Below are 18,096 nucleotides of genomic sequence, written 5' to 3'. Positions count from 1 at the left end.
GCGGGCGCGGCGGGCGGGGTGGGGGCGGCGCTGAGCGCGGCAGCGGCGGCGCGGGAGGCGGGGAGGCGCGGCGCGCCGGGGACAGCGGCGGACGGCGGTGGCGGCGGCGGCATGCGGCTTCTTGCGCTGTCCATCGGGGGCTGAGACGGCCGCAGCACGGGTGGGAGGCGCGGCGGCCGGCAAGCCGAGGGCGCAGCCAGACAGGCAGACCGCTGTCAGCGGTCGGGGCGCCGCGCCATGGGCCAAGCCGAGGGCGGGGGCCCGGGGCGGGGGCCGCCGCCGCTGCTGCTGCTTTTGGGGGCGACGCTGGTTCTCGCCTCGGGGGCGGTGCCAGGTAGGTACCGACAGCGACTGGGACCCCAGCGGCTCTCGCGCCCCACCCTAGGCCAGGGTCCCACTAGCTTCGGGTACAGGCGGAGTCCGTGAGCTGTGGCAAGGGGGCGGGGCAGCGCCTTGCCTGCAGCGCGAGCGGGGGAAGGAGGGCCCAAAGAGATGGGGTATTTGGGGAGACTGAGTACTGGGGCCGACCTCGACCTGGGTGTGCAGACCGAGCTGTTGGCTGGGAAGGGGGCCTGGTAGGCGGGGCGCGAGGGTGAGACTTCGGGGCGGGACCTGGAGGTGATGTGGAGCTGGAGGGTGCGAGTTCGGGGCGGGGATTGGATGGGGCGGGGCCCTAAGGGTGAGACTTGTGGGCGGAGCCTGAAGGCGGAATGGAGCTTGGAAGGTAAGACTCACGCCTGGGGTTGGAGTTGGGGACCCCCTCGTTAAATTGTGGGTGGTGTCGGGGGCGGGGCCTGAGCGGGGAAACGGTTGGCCGGGTAAGTTCCCTGGCCTCTGGAACGGGCTGGGGGCGGGGCTTAAATATGGGGCGTGGCCCTGGGAAAGCTTGCTTCTGAGGCTTAGGGTTGATGGAGGTCTGAGAAAGCAGCAGCGGCTGCAGGGGCGGGACGTGGCCCAGGGCCCTACCACGAGTGCTGCCCTGACGCCCCGCGTGTCCCTCCCTCCCACAGTGCGCGAGGCCCGCAGCGTCGTCGAGGCAGAGGAGCAGGTGAAGAGCGTTCTGACGTGGGAGCCTCGTGGTAACTACACCGGGGAGAAAGACGGCCCACCAGCAGCTGGAGAAGATGAGACCTCGCGGACTGTGCCCCATGGCGAGCACGACGTGGTGAGCCCTGGAATTGGGCCAGAGGAGGCGCTGGAGGCGTCGGCTGCCGTGACAGGAACAGCCTGGCTGGAGACTGACACCCCAGGCTTGAGTGGAGTGACTGCAGAGGCAGGCAGTGGAGACACCCAGGCACTTCCAGCCACGCTCCCGACTCCTGATGAGGCTCTTGGGCAGTTGCCATCCACCGCCACCCCTGAGGCTACAGAGGCCAGCGAACCACCCTCCTCCACCCCTGGCGACAAGCTGAACCCAGGCCCTGAGGTACCCAAGGAGAGCCCCTTGGAGGTTTGGCTGAACCTGGGAGGCAGCACCCCTGACCCTCATGGGCCAGAGCCCACGTACCCCTTTCAGGGCACACTGGAGCCCCACCCAGCGTCAGACATAATTGACATCGACTACTTTGAAGGATTGGATGGTGAGGGCCGTGGTGCAGACCTGGGTAGCTTCCCTGGGTCGCCAGGTGCCTCAGAGCACCACCCTGATCCTGGAGGAGAGACCCCTTCCTGGAGCCTTCTTGACTTATACGATGACTTCACTCCCTTTGATGAATCTGATTTCTACCCTACCACATCCTTCTATGATGACTTGGATGAAGAGGAGGAAGAAGAGGAGGATGACAAGGATGCAGCAGGAGGTGGAGACCTGGAAGATGAAAATGACCTTCTTATGCCCACAGGGAAGCCTGGTCTGGGGCCTGGGACAGGCCAGCCCACCAGTCGGTGGCATGCTGTCCCTCCACAGCATACTCTGGGGATAGTCCCTGGCAGCAGTATTGCCCTCAGGCCCCGCCCAGGAGAGCCAGGCAGGGATCTGACCCCAAGCGAGAATGGCACTGAGTGCCGCAATGGCTTTGTGCGACATAACGGTTCCTGCCGGTCAGTGTGTGACCTCTTTCCAAGTTACTGTCACAATGGCGGCCAGTGCTACCTGGTGGAGAACATAGGGGCTTTCTGCAGGTAAGGGCATAGTGGCAGATGTCCAAGGGCTTGTCAGAGAACTCCTGAAAAGTGCACGGGAGGTAGAAAAGAGGATGTGACAGACACAGCTTCCCAGAGGTTATTAGTTCACAGGAGTCCCAGGTCAAGAGGTGGTCACAGTAAATCTATAGAATTACGTCTTAAATATACTTCCTGTCACCTCAGAAATAAGGTTATGTATTTCCTCTAAGTGTTGCAAGGACTAAGTTTACCAAACCAGTGAACTGTAAAGGGAAGATGAAGGGAGCCCACTAAGGAGTTTGGAAGAGATCTTTGCTGGGTTGGGAATGAGTTCTTGGCAAATTCTGGCTATACTAGCAGAAGGAGTAGGCCCTTAAACATACTGCGAGGAAAGATAACTACTGACCACTCCCTCTGTGCCATGTGTGTGGCAGGAGGAGGGTCCTGTGTCCCTGTGGGGCACATGTGCAGACTGTCACATGAAGTCAGAGTGAGGCCCTTCACATTGGGAGCAGACCCAGAGAGCAGCCACTCAAACAGGTCAAGTCAAGCAGAGTGTTTTCATGGCAAAGCAGATGTGGTAGGTTTTCTCAACTTTGGGTAGTAGCTTTTCCCCCTAAAACTGATTGTTGTCTTCCTGGGGATACCAAGCCCAGCATGTTTCAAAAACCCAGAGAGTTTCCGGTAAGAATAAGGACATTATCTGCAGCCACCATCTCATGCCTCATCAGTAATTACCTGCCCTCATGGTGAGGTACTTAACCTGCTGGAGAGCTCACTGGCTTATTCAGCAAGAAGTCAGGGGTGAAGGTGATATGGGTGGTTTGCTTTTCTCCCATCCTTTACAGGTCCTAGAAGTGGTGTGGAGCTCTCAGATTCCTCCAGGACTTGTTTCCATTAGTCCTAGAAGGAGCATTTCTGTAATTTGGGTGTCTTTTTAAAGTGTCATTCCCTGAGTTTCTTTTTCATGGGTTTTTTTTTTGGGGGGGGTGGAGGTATGTGAAGTATTCAAATTTGGTAAATCTTAATGATCTGATAGAAGAATAACACACAGAGTGTGAATGCTGTGCCTTTGGCATTAAAGTTTGGGTTTCAGTTCCTTACTGTAAAGTTATTTCCTGTAAATGACCATGAGATTAGACCGTGTAAAAGACCATGACTCTTTTTCTTTTTCTTTTTTTTTTTTGGCTACCCCGCGGCACATGTATCATAGGCCAGGGATCAGATACCAGCCACAGCTGCCACCCATGCCACAGCTGCAGCAACTCTGGATCCCTTAATCCACTGCCCTGGCCCAGGGGTCAAATTCACATTCTGGCGCTCCAGCGGCACCGCTGATCCTGTTGCACCACAGCAGGAACTCCTAGAGTCACTTTTACAGGATGTGTCTGTGTGTCCACACAGTTCTGATTGGAGTTGTCCACCCATTGCCAAAAAGAAGAACTGTAATCAAGAAATTATGATGGAGTTCCCGTCGTGGCATAGCAGAAATGAATCCGACTAGTATCCATGAGGATGTGGATTTGATCCCTGGCCTCGCTCAGTGTGTTGGGAATCTGGCGATGCCATGAACTGTGGTGTAGGTCACAGACATGGCTTGGATCCTGCTTTGCTGTGGCTGTTGACGAAGGCCGGCAGCTGTGGCTCCAGTTCGCCCTCTAGCCTGGGAACTTCCATATGCCCTGGGTGCAGCCCTAATAAGCGAAAAATAGAAAAAGAAAGAAAGACAGAGTTCCTGCTGTGGCTCAGCAGAAACAAATCTGACTAGCATCCATGAGGACACAGGTTCGATCCCTGGCCTTGCTCAGTGGGTTAAGAATCTGGTGTTGCCATGAGCTGTGTACACCAGTAGGCCAGCAGCTATAGCTCTGATTTGACCCCCTAGCCTGGGAACCTCCATATGCCGCAGGTGTGGGCCCTAAAAAGCCAAAAAAAAAAAGGAAAGAAAGAAATTACAATGATAAGACCTTGCTGCTTGGTTAAAAGATACCAGAAATATGGGGAAACCCTGTGATTTTGCTCCTCAGATTCTAGTTGAAGGGGAACAACAGTTAAGATTTTAGCTTGAGAGCTATGGAATCTCTGTGCAAAATCATTATCTTTCATCCTGTTGGAGGCCTGAGTTTTCACCTTCAAAGTAGTCTGCCCATCGGAGTGTGAGATTTAGAGCCCTTGCTGCCTCTGGAGAGCTAAACCAGTTCCCAGAATGTCCTGGAGCCCTCAGGGGATTCCCAAGTGAAAGAGTAAATGTGTCCTCACTAAGAGCATTGCTATGCTGCCCACAGATCCTCCAGTGGGGCCTGCCTCAGGAAGGCTTCTCCACAAGCCCATTCCAGCTCCCCTGGTACAGCTTCCATCCCAGGATCACACTGGGCTTCACTAGCGGAGATTCCTCCTTGGCGGGTACACCCAGGGCTGGCCCTGGCTTGGAAACTGTTTTGCATTCCACTCACAGGAAGCTGCCGAGCCCTTGGTTGCAGACTGCAGCATGCCTTTGTCTCTGTCACCCCGACCACTGCAGGGAAATGAGCAGAGCTATACGGAACTTCTCTAGAGTGGTTGGTTAGAGGGGTCTTCTTTCCCTGCCATCCTCCAAAAGATTGCCTCCCATGACTGCAGAGGGGCAGTTGGAAAAGAGAAAATTCCCTGCTAGCCACATCTCCCTGCCCTGTTCTAGGTGTGGTGTAGTAATTCTCCCATGCATCATTTCCCTGTTTCTAGACCTCTTTCTCTTGTCTGTCATTCACCCTGAGGTTCATGTCCTCCCTCCTTTGCCTGCCTCTGTATCCTTCCACATCTTTCCTCTTTGAAGCAGCCCGGTTCCCATGGAAACAGCAATGTCATTGGAAGAGTTGGAGCCTGGGAATGTCCCCAAGGGCAGGAGAAAGTCACTCAACAAAAGGACAGAAACCCACCCAGAGGGTTGATTCTCACTATGCTTTCATGACAGTTCTCATGGTAATAGGACAGGAAGCTTTAGGGGCAGCACTTTGGGGGCTGCAGAGATAGGAGGAGAATATACATCTGTCTTTGTGCTTGTCCTTGTCTGTCGCTTCTTTCTTTTTCAGTGTACCACGTGAACTAGATGGGACTGCAGAGCAGTAAGATAGCTTTTCACGTGTAGGGCAGATCCTCCTACTTTGTAGCGATAGCTCCTGTTGGCCTTGTTTTTCTTTTATTTTTCACCAGAGCCCAGGGTCGGGAGTTGGGAGGAAGGGTCTGAGAGATTACTATGATTGTGCTCGCTGAAGGGGAAGTCCGGGATTCTCCTCCCTCCTTGGTTACTTCACAGTTGTATGGATGACCAGCTGGCTTAGTTTCTCAGCACCCTGGTTACCTTATTTGTGTCATGGACCTCAGAGCTGGCCGGCCCACTTCATAGTAAAGAGGAGGTGGTTATACAGACGAGGCAAGAATAGCGACCATAAGGTCTGCACAGATGGGGGTACCACAGTTCCTCATAGGAACAGACTGTTGCGGGAAGTCCTGGGGTCAGGAGCCAGAACCTCCCTGTGGCCACAGCTGCCTACCCGTCACCTCAGTCCCACCCTGTTGCTGCTGTAGGTGCAACACACAGGACTACATCTGGCACAAGGGGATGCGCTGCGAGTCCATCATCACTGACTTCCAGGTGATGTGCGTGGCTGTCGGCTCGGCCGCCCTCGTGCTGCTCCTGCTCTTCATGATGACGGTGTTCTTCGCCAAGAAGCTCTATCTGCTCAAGACGGAGAACACCAAGCTGCGGAGGACCAAGTGAGTCTGTGGCAGCCAGCCCCACCCCATCTAATCTGGGGAGGGGGATGTGAGGGATTCCGGGGCCTGCTCACCATCCCAGGGTGGGTTTTTCATACCAAAGATCACCCAAAATGATCCATTCCTACCCAGAATGTGCTGGAATTGCAGCAGAGACTAAGCCCCTGGGAGCTGTCCAGCACCATCCCCAGCCCAGGGATGGAGGGTGCTTAGAGTAGGGCAACTCCAAACTCTGCTAAGTTACTGTACTCAGTCCCCACCCCCACCTAACTGTACCTGCTTCCCAGGTCTTTGACCGCCAGTGGCCAATGTGAGGATTTCACTCACAGATCATCGTGAAGTGACTCCAGCTCCCTTAGATCTGCTGTCACTCAGTGCCAGTTCTTCCTCATTGAAAGGGTTTAGCCCTGCAGTGCATTGCTTTTCAAACTTGTCAATCCTTGGAGTTCCCATTGTGGCTTAGTGGTAACGAACCCAACTAGTATCCATGAGGACACAGATTCAGTCCCTGGCCTTGCTCAGTGGGTTAAGGATCTAGTGTTGTCATGAACTGTGATGTAGATCGAAAATGAGGCTCAGATTTGGCATTGTTGTGGCTATGGCGTAGGCTGGCAGCTATAGCTTCAATTCGACCCCTAGCTTAGGAACTTCCATATGCCACAAGTGTGGCCCTAAAAAGCAAAACAAACAAACAAACAGAAGAACTTGTCAACACTTGATCTAGACAGAAATGCAAGGGACTCAAGGATGTGCTCTTTGCCTCTTCTGAGTTGAATGTGGGGGTGGCGGGGCCTGGGCCTCATTTCCTCTGCTATTGACTGTAAGGGCCATATCAGGATAGAGTCTCATTTTAGCCCTTTTCTCAGCAGAGGAGTGACTCCTGTGTACACGTGAGAGTCAGTATGCATTTACCCTTTAAGTCTTGGCCTTGAACAACACTCAGATGTGATCCTGCACACTATAAGACTCCCTCTTATTGCTAAGCAAAGTAAAGAACCTTCAGAAGTGTCACGCAATTCACAAAAGGAGGAGACTAGAGTTCAGCTTCCTTGGGGACCAAGAGACAATTTATGCAAAACTGCACCCTCCCCCTCCTTCAACCTGTTGTCCCATTAATCCCCGCCCTCTCCCCCGAGACTCCCTCCAGAGAATGTGACTGAAGGACTTGCCTTGGGTCCTGGGAAAAGGACAAAACACCATCTGTTGCTCCTTTGCTGGGTAAACTGTGTGATGTGCAGATGGCGGCAGCTCTCTGCAGCCTTTCAGCTAACCGTCGTGGGGCTGCCAGGGCCTCTCCATTGTGCCTGTGCGCTGAGGCAGGGCTGTTTCTGTGCATGTGATTACAAGCCAAGGCCCTGGCTCCTCACGCCAAACCCAGTGTCCATGGGGTTGGGGGGAGGGGACCACCTATCAGGGCAACTGCTGTTGATAATGGGGAGGCCAGGAGCAGCTACCCAGGGAGTGGAGAAGTTAGAGCTGAGGCCAGGACAAGGCCTCCTCCTAGGCCTTCCTCCTGTAACTGGTTATGTGTTTTGCACAAAGCATGGCTCCTGCAACACTTTAGCTCAAAGGCTGCCTCCCCTGTTTCCCTCTGCATACCTTCTTTCTTTCCCAAGCCGGGTTACTGCTCTGAAAATGCTATGTGTACCCAGTGCACTACAGATACTGATGAAGTTTATTGATTCTAAGATTCACATTATTTTTTGTATAGTAACATTTCTGAAATTGAATTGTGCCTTACAGTCACTGGCATCTTGTAATCCCTGTTGGCCAGATGGCGGTCATGATGTAGTTGTAATTATCTGGCATGCAACAGCATGGTCATAGCTGTTCGTATCATTGTCAGTTCTTCATCTAAAGTCTAAATGAGCTACTTAAAGCATATAATAAAAACTTTCATTTTTTTTCTCAGTGGTACATCAAATAGTGGCACATCTTATTACAGTCTGTGGCATTAGATGAAATACAGTACTTGACCTATGAAGCTTCTATCAGATTTCCCCATGATGGTTTCACTTATATTTTCCCTTCTCTCTTCTGTCCTAACCAGCAAATTCCGGACCCCATCTGAGCTCCACAACGATAACTTCTCCCTCTCCACCATTGCCGAGGGCTCTCACCCAAACGTAAGGAAACTTTGCAACACTCCCTGTACCTCCTCTCCCCATGCCCGTGCCTTGGCTCACTATGATAATGTTCTCTGTCAGGTAACTTGTGTTCTTCACATCTGCCCTTATGCATGCTTCAGCCCCTGCCCATGTCTCTTGTCCTGCTTCAGAGTGTGGAGCCACTTCTCAGAGCTCTGAGGATCCGGATAGGGCGACCGGTTTGGGTGGTGAAAATGGGAATAAAAACATGATGGTGTATCACTTCTTGACAGGCAAAGTTATACAAAGTACAGAAGATCTGTTTCCAGAATGATGCATGATTTTTAGCTTCATGTAGGCTTTAGAAGTCTGATTTTTTGTCTATTTTCTATATCAAGGAGAAAGGCTCTGCTTTCATTGCTAGCAAATCTGCTGGTGATTGGAGCAAATGGTAGTTCTTTCGGTTGAGAGGAAAAACTCCTAGGATGGCTGGAAAAACAGTATCTTTGACACTGTTTGAGGACCCTTGAAATGAGCAGGTTTATATACACTGGTTAGGGCCAAGGTGGCTCAAAACACTGGTGGAACCTTAAGTTTAGGGGTAAATCTATTCTTAGGAAGATGAGCTCATAAATATCAATTAAAATCCAGTAAAAGACTAAGCCATTTTCTTTTTTTATTTTATTTTATTTTATTTTATTTTATTTTTTGGTCTTTTTGCCATTTCTTGGGCTGCTCCCGTGGCATATGGAGGTTCCCAGGCTAGGGGTCGAGTCGGAGCTGTAGCCACCGGCCTACGCCAGAGCCACAGCAATGCAGGATCCGAGCCAAGTCTGCCACCTACACCACAGCTCATGGCAACACCGGATCCTTAACCCACCTAGCAAGGCCAGGGATCGAACCCGAAACCTCATGGTTCCTAGTCGGATTAGTTAACCACTGAGCCATGACGGGAACTCCCCTACTTTTTTTTTTAATTATAGTTGATTTGCAGTGTTCTGTCACTTTCTGCCCTACAACAAAAATGACCCAGTTACACATATATATACATTCTTTTTCTCATGTTATCCTCTATCATGTTCCATCAAAAGTGACTGGATACAGTTCCCTGTACTACACAGCAAGATCTCATTGCCTATCCACTCCAAATGCAATAGTTTGCATCTACTAACCCCAAAGTGCCATTCTGTCCCACTCCCTCCCTCTTCCCCTTGGGGAGAACCTCAAGTCTGTTCTCCATGTCCATGAGTTTGTTTCTGTTGTGTAGATAGGTTCATTTGTGCCATATATTAGGTTCCAGATATAAGTGATATCATATGGTATTTGTCTTTCTCTTTCTGACTTCCTTCACTTAGTATGAGAGTCTCTAGTTCCATCCATGTTGCTGCAAATGGCATTATTTTGTTCTTCTTTATGGCTGAGTAGTATTCCATTACATACCACATCTTCTTAATACATTCATCTCTCAATGGATATTTAGTTTGTTTTCATGTCTTGGCTATTGTGAATAGTGCTGCAGTGAACATAGGGGTGCATGTATCTTTTTCTTTTGTTTTTTGTCTTTTTGCCTTTTCTAGGGCCACTCCCACGGCATATGGAGGTTCCCAGGCTAGGAGTCCAATCGGAGCTGTAGCCGCCGGCCTACACCACAGCTCAGGGCAACACCAGATCCTTAACCCACTGAGCAAGGCCAGGGATCAAACCCGCAACCTCATGTTCCTAGTCGGATTCGTTGACCACTGAGCCACAACGGGAACTCCCATGTATCTTTTTCAATGAAAGTTTTGTCTGGATATATGTCCAGGAGTGGGATTGCTGGATCATATGGTAGTTCTATATTTAGTTTTCTGAGGTGCCTCCATACTGTTTTCCATCGTGGTTGTACCAATTTACATTCCCACCAACAGTGTGCAGGAAGGTTCCCTTTTCTCTATACCCTCTCCAGCATTTGTTATTAATGATAGCCATTCTGACCAGTGTGAAGTGGTACTTCACTGTACTTTTGATTTGTATTTCTTTAATAATTAGTGACGTTGAGCATTTTTTCATGTGCCTGTTGGCCATCCATATGTCTTCGTTGGAGAAATGTCTATTCAGTTCTTCTGCCAATTTTTCATTTGGGTTGTTTAGCTTTTTGCTTTTGAGTTGTCAGAGTTGTTTGTATATTTTGGAGATTAAGCCCTTGTCATTGCATTGTTTGCGACTATTTTCTCCCATTCCGTAGGTTGTCTTTTTTTTTTTTTTTTAATGCTTCCTTTTGCTGTACAAAAGCTTGTCAGTTTGATTAAGTCCCATTAGTTTATTTTTGTTTTTGTTTTTGTTTTTTACTGTCTTGGGAGACTGACCTAAGAAAACATTTGTATGGTTGGTATCAGAGAATGTTTTGCCTGTATTCTCTTCCAGGAGTTTTATGATGGGTTGTCTTATGTTTAAGTCTTTAAGCCATTTTGAGTTTATTTTTTTACGTGGTATGAGAGTGTGTTCCAGTTTCATTGATTTACATGCTGCTGTCCAGTTTTCCCAGCACCACTTGCCCATTTTATATTCTTTTTTTTTTTTTTTTCTTGTCTTTTTGCCATTTCTTGGGCCACTCCCCCGGCATATGGAGGTTCCCAGGCTAGGGGTCGAATCAGAGCTGTAGCCGCCAGCCTACACCACAGCCACAGCAACGCGGGATCCGAGCCGCATCTGCGACCTACACCACAGCTCACGGCAACGCCGGATCATTAACCCACTGAGCAAGGGCAGGGATCAAACTTGCAACCTCGTGGTTCCTAGTCAGATTCGTTAACCACTGCACCACGATGGGAACTCCCCATTTTATATTCTTTAGACCATTTTCTAAAGCCCCTGGCTTACTATGTTGTCTGGACCAGACTAACCAGCTCAAATACTGGGTGCTATCAGAGAGAATTTCAGAAATAAAGCAAAAACCATCCAACTCCCAAATTGTATCATATCCAAACCCAAGAATTATGTACATGACACAGGGTCCATATCTCTAGGTAAATGGAGGGAGTGAAACTAAGACTTTTCCAAAGGAAACAGTGGACTTTAAGAGGAAATTTTGAAGAAGTTCTTTGAAAGAATGGACCATAGAATATGAGAGCTCACAGGGGCCTTAACAGTCTAGGCCAGTGCTGTCCAGTGGAACTTGCTGTGAGACAGAAATATTGAGTATCTGCACTGTTCATTCAAGCAGCCTCCAGCTACCTCTGGCTTCAGAGCCTCAGAATGTGGCTGTTGCTTTCATGTTGGACGGCACAGATTTAGACCACAGTCTTCTTTTTATAGGTGAGGAAATTGTAGCCCTGGAAGGAGAAAGAGAATAATAGTACATGAGACCTTGTTCACCAAACCGCAGAAAAGAAAACTTGGCCTGGTAGAGGAGGAGCAAAGGGGTCAATTTAAATGAAAAAGGAAAGAGGCTAATTTAGGATAATTTTTTAAAGTCTTTGATATAAAGAATAGAGAAAAAAACAGTATTTTACGTGGTGTGCACCAAGATATTAATTAGTTCAAGATGGGCGTAATAACCAAGGGAACAGATGTCCTGTAACTTTTGAGATTGATGAACGTATTAATCAACCCACAAGGATATAAGATGGGCCTTCTCTTGGGACACCTCATCTCTCCCTTACCCAGCCCCTTGCAGTGATATGCATTTAGTCATCATTGATGAACCACTAGTGAGTGAATGGTAGCCTGCACAGGATCTTCCAGTTCCACTGTCTGATCTGCCATTTTGTACATGTGGGGCCTGCAATCAGGGTGTTTATTTTCCACGGAGTACAAGGGTCCTTAGCAAAATTTCTGACTCATGCCTTTCTGGCACCCCTGGTGTGCCCACCTTTCTTCTTCACAAAGATGGAAGAGAAGGAAATAGCTCCTCTTAGAGGTCTTGGTTGCATGAGCCAGTACAAAGATTCCCAGCTCTTGGCCGACTCAACTTTGTGAAAGCAAGGCATTTGTCCATGAGAGTTGCCACTGACCTTGAATTCAGAATATGGCAAAACAAAAATGGAGTGGAGCAGGGTGGTGAGCCATGGTGAACTCTGCCTGAGAAGGGCCACGGGGTTGTCTGGGCAGACCCCGGGCATCCCGCAGCAAAGCGGTACTCTCTGGCTCCTCCTGGATCTTGAGGGCCGTTTCCACCTGGCATCATTCTCTCACCTTGTGCCCCAGGGGACCTCCTGTCTTCTCTGCCAAAATGCCGAGCATGTGAGGGAGTGACTCTTTTGTCCAGCAGGTAGATTCTCTACAAAGTTCCTATATAATTCCTTCCACCAAACCCAAAAGTCAGGGTTGGTAACAGTTAAGATCTTGTGGGTGTGGACGTTAAGACTGTTGCCACTCTATTATGAAGAGGAGCCCTATCCATCGCTTCGGCCACTGCAGTGATTGCTTACGAGTGATGCTAGCAGCAGGCTGAAGTGAGAAAACCTCTCAGCGAATTGGGAGCTGAAATGAGGACTCTGAGTCATGCCTACTCATTGAGTCTCCCCATCCCTCTCCTTTCACCCCTCGGATTTCCTCACTGGTTTCAGTGTCTCCTAAAATTTTGGAGAGTTTTATTTGTCTTAGTAGAGGGGTTGTTTCTTTTACAGAAGTAAAGGAGATTGGGTGGGTCATTTTCCTACCCAGTTCCAATCATCTCTACAAGTGACACTCCAAAAAGATTTCAAACCAAAAGCATCCTGCTGCTTTGGACCTGGTTGGGAAAAGGTCCATGGCTGGTGTCTGAGTCAGGGAGCTTGTCTTTTCCCTGCATGCATGGCCTTGGGCTGCTCTTTGCCCACGTCCCTGGACTTTCCAAAGCCTGTGACTGCTGAGCAGGTGACTGAGTGTGTATGGGTCTCGTGTAGCTGAGCAGCAGCAGCAGCTAGCCTCAGAGAGGAACTTCAGGAAGGAATAAAAAAGCCCACAGCTCCTCAGCCCCTGCTGTGAGATTTTCTGGGAGGAAGGGTGAGTGCGTAAGAAGCTGGGCACACACTCTCTAGCCATGCAGTGTGAACCCACCTGAACTCCACAGGCAGACTGCCCAGTCACTGAGAGCTGCCCTCATCTGTGCTGTCAGGGCAGTGTTGTGGCTGTAACTTGGTCCCCCTGAGATTTGATGAACCTTCCAGGATGTCCCTTAGTGCTTCCTACTCCCACCCCAATCCCACCCCATTTAAATCTTTCTTACTTCCCAGTCTCACTTTCTTGCGTGGATGTGGTAAAGCACTGACTGCCTGCCTGCTTCTGACAGTGATTTTTGTGTCTGGACAAGTAGGAGTCCAAGCCTGAAGCCCCAGCTGAATGATGTCCACATGACTGGGGCACAATGCCAGGAAAAGTTCCTAGGACTTAGGCCAGAGGGAGGTCTAGTTCCACCAGTTCAAAGGTAGATGGGCCTGGAGTTCCCGTCGTGGCGCAGCGGAAACAAATCCAACTAGTAACCATGAGGTTATGGGTTCGATCCCTGGCTTCCCTCGGTGGATTAAGGATCCGGCATTTCATGAGCTGTGGTGTAGGTTGCAGATGCGGCTCGGATCCCACGTTGCTGTGGCTGTGGCTGTGGCTGGCAGCTGTAGCTCTGATTTGACCCCTAGCCTGGGAACCTCCATATGCTGTGAGTGTGGCCCTGAAAAGCAGAAAATAAAATAAAAGGTATATGGGCCTTCTGCTGAGGGATTCAGCAACCCTAGGCTGCACAGGATGGAGTTCTAGAGGAAATACTTGGGCTAGAATAGCTCCATCTTGGTCCAGACAGGCCCTCACATGTTCTACCTGATGGAGGTGCTTAACTTGTCTAATAGTGTTGCTGGGATACCTGTGTTCCTTATTTTTAGGATCTACCTCTCTGGCCTGTTGGTCCAGAAAGCAGCTTTCTTTTTTTTTTTTTTTTTTTTTTTTTTTTTTTTTTTTTGTCTTTTTGCTATTTCATTGGGCCGCTCCCGCGGCATATGGAGGTTCCCAGGCTAGGGGTCGAATTGGAGCTGCAGCCACCGGCCCACGCCAGAGCCACAGCAATGCAGGATCCAAGCCGCGTCTGCAACCTACACCACAGCTCATGGCAACGCAGGATCGTCCACCCACTGAGCAAGGGCAGGGATTGAACCCACAACGTCATGGTTCCTAGTTGGATTCGTTAACCACTGCACCACGATGGGAACTCCAGAAAGCAGTTTTCTCATCCATCCAAATCCCACAAGCCCTCAAGAGGCCAGGTTTAATTTGGGTCTCCACCTTCATGGCATCACAGCTCTGACACCCAGATCTATAAGAATCACTAAATCCCCTTTTCTTCACATTTTGAGAATATCTCTGTGCCCTTGTATGCTGCTAAGGAGTGTGTGACACTGGGCGGGGTGGGGGTGGGGGTCTGTTATCTTGAAAAACATGAAAGTGAGTTCCATCCTTGTAAGAGGAGAGGTGAGCATAGGCCTTGTTTCAAGTTTTGCTGTGCTCCAGAGTCCCTTCTACTCAGGGTTCCATACCCCGTGTCTTCCTCCAAACAGTACAGTTCTGCCTCATCTAACTTCCCCTTCCATAAACCTGTGTGGGCGTGTAGAGATAATACACTTACTTTATCAGACATATTGTTCCATCCCAGCAAATAGGCATTTATGCCATTGAAGAGTTTTTTCTAAACCTCTTCCAGCAGTGATAGAAAATATTGAGTGCCTGAGGATGCAGTGTGCAGCTGCCTTAACTGAAATCTGCCTCAGCACTGGAAGAAGTGCATTTCCTCTTGTGCTTGTCTCATGGGAAGTGGGGAACATGTGTTCTGCTGTTGTTTGTAAATCATTCCTCAGGTATTTTATTTTATTTTTTTTATTTTATTTTTTCTGTCTTTTTGCCATTTCTTGGGCGGCTCCCGCGGCATATGGAGGTTCCCAGGCTAGGGGTCCAATCGGAGCTGCAGCCGCCGGCCTACGCCAGAGCCACAGCAACACGGGATCCGAGCTGCGTCTGCGACCTACACCCTCAACTCACGGCAATGCTGGATCCTTAACCCACTGAGCAAGGCCAGGGATCAAACCCGCAACCTCATGGTTCCTAGTTGGATTCATTAACCACTGAGCCACGACGGGAACTCCTCCTCACGTCTTTTAAATTGCTCTGTTTGAGCTGGTTTTCTGGAGAAGTGCTAAATAAGGCTGGAGCAGGGGACACATGACTGATCTTTTTTTTTTTTTTGCCATGGGCTACAGCAGCTTAATGGGGGATCTCAGTTCTTGGACCAGCAATTGAACCCCGGCCACCGTGGTGAAAGCCCCACGGTCTAAACACTAGACCACCAGGGAACTCCTGGCAGTGATTTCTATATGAACAGAACATTTGAACACCCATAACAGCCAATGTAGGCCTGGAGCTTTGTTCTAATTTCCAACCAGATACACTCCTGACCTAGGGCCATTATGGATCAGACTCAGTAGCACGCAGCATGGACAAGAGCTCACAGTTTTTTGGAGAATGCCCTGGTCCTTAAGCATGATGAGTACCTTGAGTTTTGGAAGTGGTTCAAGCAAGAAAAGTCTGAGCTATCTGGTCAGAGAGGGACATTACCCTTCTTGCCACCCATGAGACTGCCTGGGTGGTTACATGACCTCTTTGATCAGCAAAGTTCCAGGCACCTATATTAGCTATTTAGGTCACCAGAGAAAGAATCGAGGCCCACTGATTTGCCCTGGGTAAAATCCCCTCAGGTAGTCCTAAAGGAAAAGGGGGGGAGTTCCCTGGTGGCCCTTCAGTCAAGGAGTCGGCATTGTCACTGCTATAGTATGAGTTTGATCCCTGTCCTAGGAACTTCGGTATGCTATAGGAATAGCAAAAAAAAAAAAAAAAAAAAAAAAAAAGAGTGGTGGGACAGCAGAAATTGTCTTAAGAGTCTCTGAATGTGGATTTGGAGGACTGTGTGCTGTGTGGGTTTCCTTTAACAGGCAAATCAACTCAGGCTCAGGACCTTGTCATAGGGCGGCAGGCAGCAATATGGGTAGGCAGGAGGACGCAATACCCGTTGGAGATAGGAAGAAGCTCATGCATCTCTGGCCTTCAGTCAGAGAACGTGTATTTGCTGTGGGGAGAGGGGCCCAGCTTTGCCAGGAACAGCTCTGCATCTGACCACAGTCCTGTTTGTGTCGCACTGAATGCAATGACAAGTCATGCTCCTGATCAAGACTTTTTTGGGAGAGCAGAACTCAACAGGTTGGAGGGCCTTGGAAAGGGGCCAGGCAGGCCGAGCAGAGCTCAACCACAGGTGAGGTTTTAGAGGGACCGGCCAAGTGTCAAAAGGGACAATTTCTCCTCAATCTCTGCCAAAGAGAAAACCTCAGATTGGCCTACATTAGAGGTATTTGTAATCTGATCACCTGTCAAGTTTTCATCTGTATCTGGCCAGTGTTTTTGAGGATGATATTCCTAAAAAGTAGCTGCTAATACATCATTTGGGCTCATTCAAGTCTCAGAGCTCTCTTCCTTTTTTGCAGTCTTGCTTCTTTAAGCAGATGGAAAAGCCTGAGATCATTACTTGATCCCTCTACCTACTATCTCCTTCCCATCCCTCCCTCAACCTTTTTTTTTTCTCTCTTCCAGGATGATTCTAGTGCTCCCCACAAAATCCAGGAAGCTCTCAAATCCTGCCTGAAAGAAGAGGAGTCATTTAACATCCAGAACTCCATGTCACCCAAACTAGAGGGTGGCAAAGGTGACCAGGCCGACTTGGAGGTGAACTGTCTTCAGAACAACTTAACCTAAAGCAGAGCAAGGAGAGAGGAAATGGGGGGTGGGAGGGCGGGGGAAGAAGCATTATCTCCTCTTGTACAGAGTCTATTTCTTGTAACCATTTGTTAAACTCCTTTCTTTTTCTGATCTCATGGCATGCTTTGGTGTATTTTGTACAGGAGGGAAAAACACAAAATAAGCCAAGAACCTGAACAGAATTGCATACGTTGGATTGTTTTGTCTGTGCTGTCTATATATTGCTTCTGCTGCTGTGATTTCTAAACCTATGCTGTTATTCCACTGACTTTTTTTTTTGTACTTTGACCCACCTTTTTTTGAAATACCAGTAAAAAAAAAAAAGTTCTTGAAATAAAACTTTTTAAAAAGCCATTTTCCTGATGTCATTGTGTTTACTTCCTACCTGTTCTTGTCAGTTTGAGTTGAATTCTTGCCTTCATTGAAGATACATACTTACACATACTTGTGGCTGCCATAATGAAATACCACAGACTAGGAGGCTTAAACAACAGACATTTATTTTCTAAGAGTTCCAGGGGCTCAAAGTCCAAGATCAAGGTGCCATCAGAGTTGATTTCTGGGGAGGCCTCTCTTTCTGGCTTGCAAACAGCCACCTTCTTGCTGTGGTCCTCACGTGGCCTTTTCTGTATGCAAATGGAAAGAGAGAGTGAGCTCTCTGGTGTCTCTTCCTCTTTTTATAAGGACGCTAGTCCTATTGGATTAAAGGACTAATCCAATAGTCCTCATCATCCCATCCTAATGACCTCATTTTACCTTAATTATCCTCTCTCCAAATACTGTCACACTGGGAATTAGAGCTTCAACATCTAATATTGAGGGGTGGAGGGCAATTCAGTTCCTAAGTCTGTAGTACCTATTATTAAGAATACTCTCCTTCATTCATAAATAGTTATTCAGCATGTACTCACCCAGGTGCTATACTAGATGCTAGGAACTCTAGATGAATGAGGTAAACCCTAACCTCGAGAAGCTAACAGAGTACTTGAGGAATAGCCTTATGAGTATAGAATACAGTGTGTCAGTAGATGTGTATACAAAGTTGTGAGAGCTGGAAGTATGAGTTCAGAAAGGCTTCAAGGAGAAAGGTTTAAACTGGACTTGGAAGGATGAAGGGACATTTTTCGGAATGATGTAGGAGAAGACATTCAAGGTGGAAATACTCAGGAAAATCATGATACGTGGCTAGAGATTGTGAGAGGGAAGGGTCTTAGGTGATGATGCTGGAAGTCAGAGTTTAGGACAGATTGTGAAGGACCTTGAATGCCATTAAATGCAGAGCTGAGGCTAGGTCAGATTTGTTTTTTAAGATACCCCTGGAGGAGTTCCTGTCATGGCTCAGTGGTTAATGAACCTGACTAGCATCCATGAGGATGCGGGTTTGATCCCTGGCCTCACTCAGTGGGTT

At 48.9% G+C, this 18,096-nt stretch overlaps 1 protein-coding gene across 2 annotated transcripts; it reads left to right on the top strand.

The window, feature by feature from the left end:
- The first annotated feature begins 61 nt into the window (after window positions 1-61).
- Window positions 62-17,042, top strand: CSPG5 (chondroitin sulfate proteoglycan 5). Of its 2 annotated transcripts, XM_021068732.2 has the most exons (5): window positions 62-334; window positions 1,011-2,121; window positions 5,668-5,856; window positions 7,907-7,982; window positions 16,524-17,042. In XM_021068732.2, the coding sequence occupies exons 1-5, from the start codon at window positions 238-240 to the stop codon at window positions 16,683-16,685; spliced, it is 1,635 nt and encodes a 544-aa protein (XP_020924391.1). In that variant the 5' UTR covers window positions 62-237; the 3' UTR covers window positions 16,686-17,042. The 2 variants fall into 2 exon arrangements, with proteins under 2 accessions (XP_020924391.1, XP_020924392.1); XM_021068733.2 differs by lacking the exon at window positions 7,907-7,982 and having other exon boundaries at window positions 16,524-16,804.
- The last annotated feature ends 1,054 nt before the right edge of the window (window positions 17,043-18,096 follow it).

The sequence above is a fragment of the Sus scrofa genome, chromosome 13, assembly GCF_054392235.1.
Source record: "Sus scrofa isolate SSC_HxYL_T2T_F1_AM1 chromosome 13, Sscrofa_HxYL_maternal_Yorkshire_Landrace_v2.0, whole genome shotgun sequence".
NCBI lineage: Eukaryota > Metazoa > Chordata > Mammalia > Artiodactyla > Suidae > Sus > Sus scrofa.
This window is presented reverse-complemented; position numbering and strand designations above follow the sequence as displayed.

Coding starts and splice junctions, on each gene's coding strand:
- CSPG5 (XM_021068732.2), top strand. CDS start 238: ATGGGCCAAGCCGAGGGCGGGGGCCCGGGGCGGGGGCCGCCGCCGCTG. Junction 335..1,010: donor CGCCTCGGGGGCGGTGCCAG/GTAGGTACCGAC, acceptor TCCCTCCCACAG/TGCGCGAGGCCCGCAGCGTC. Junction 2,122..5,667: donor AACATAGGGGCTTTCTGCAG/GTAAGGGCATAG, acceptor TTGCTGCTGTAG/GTGCAACACACAGGACTACA.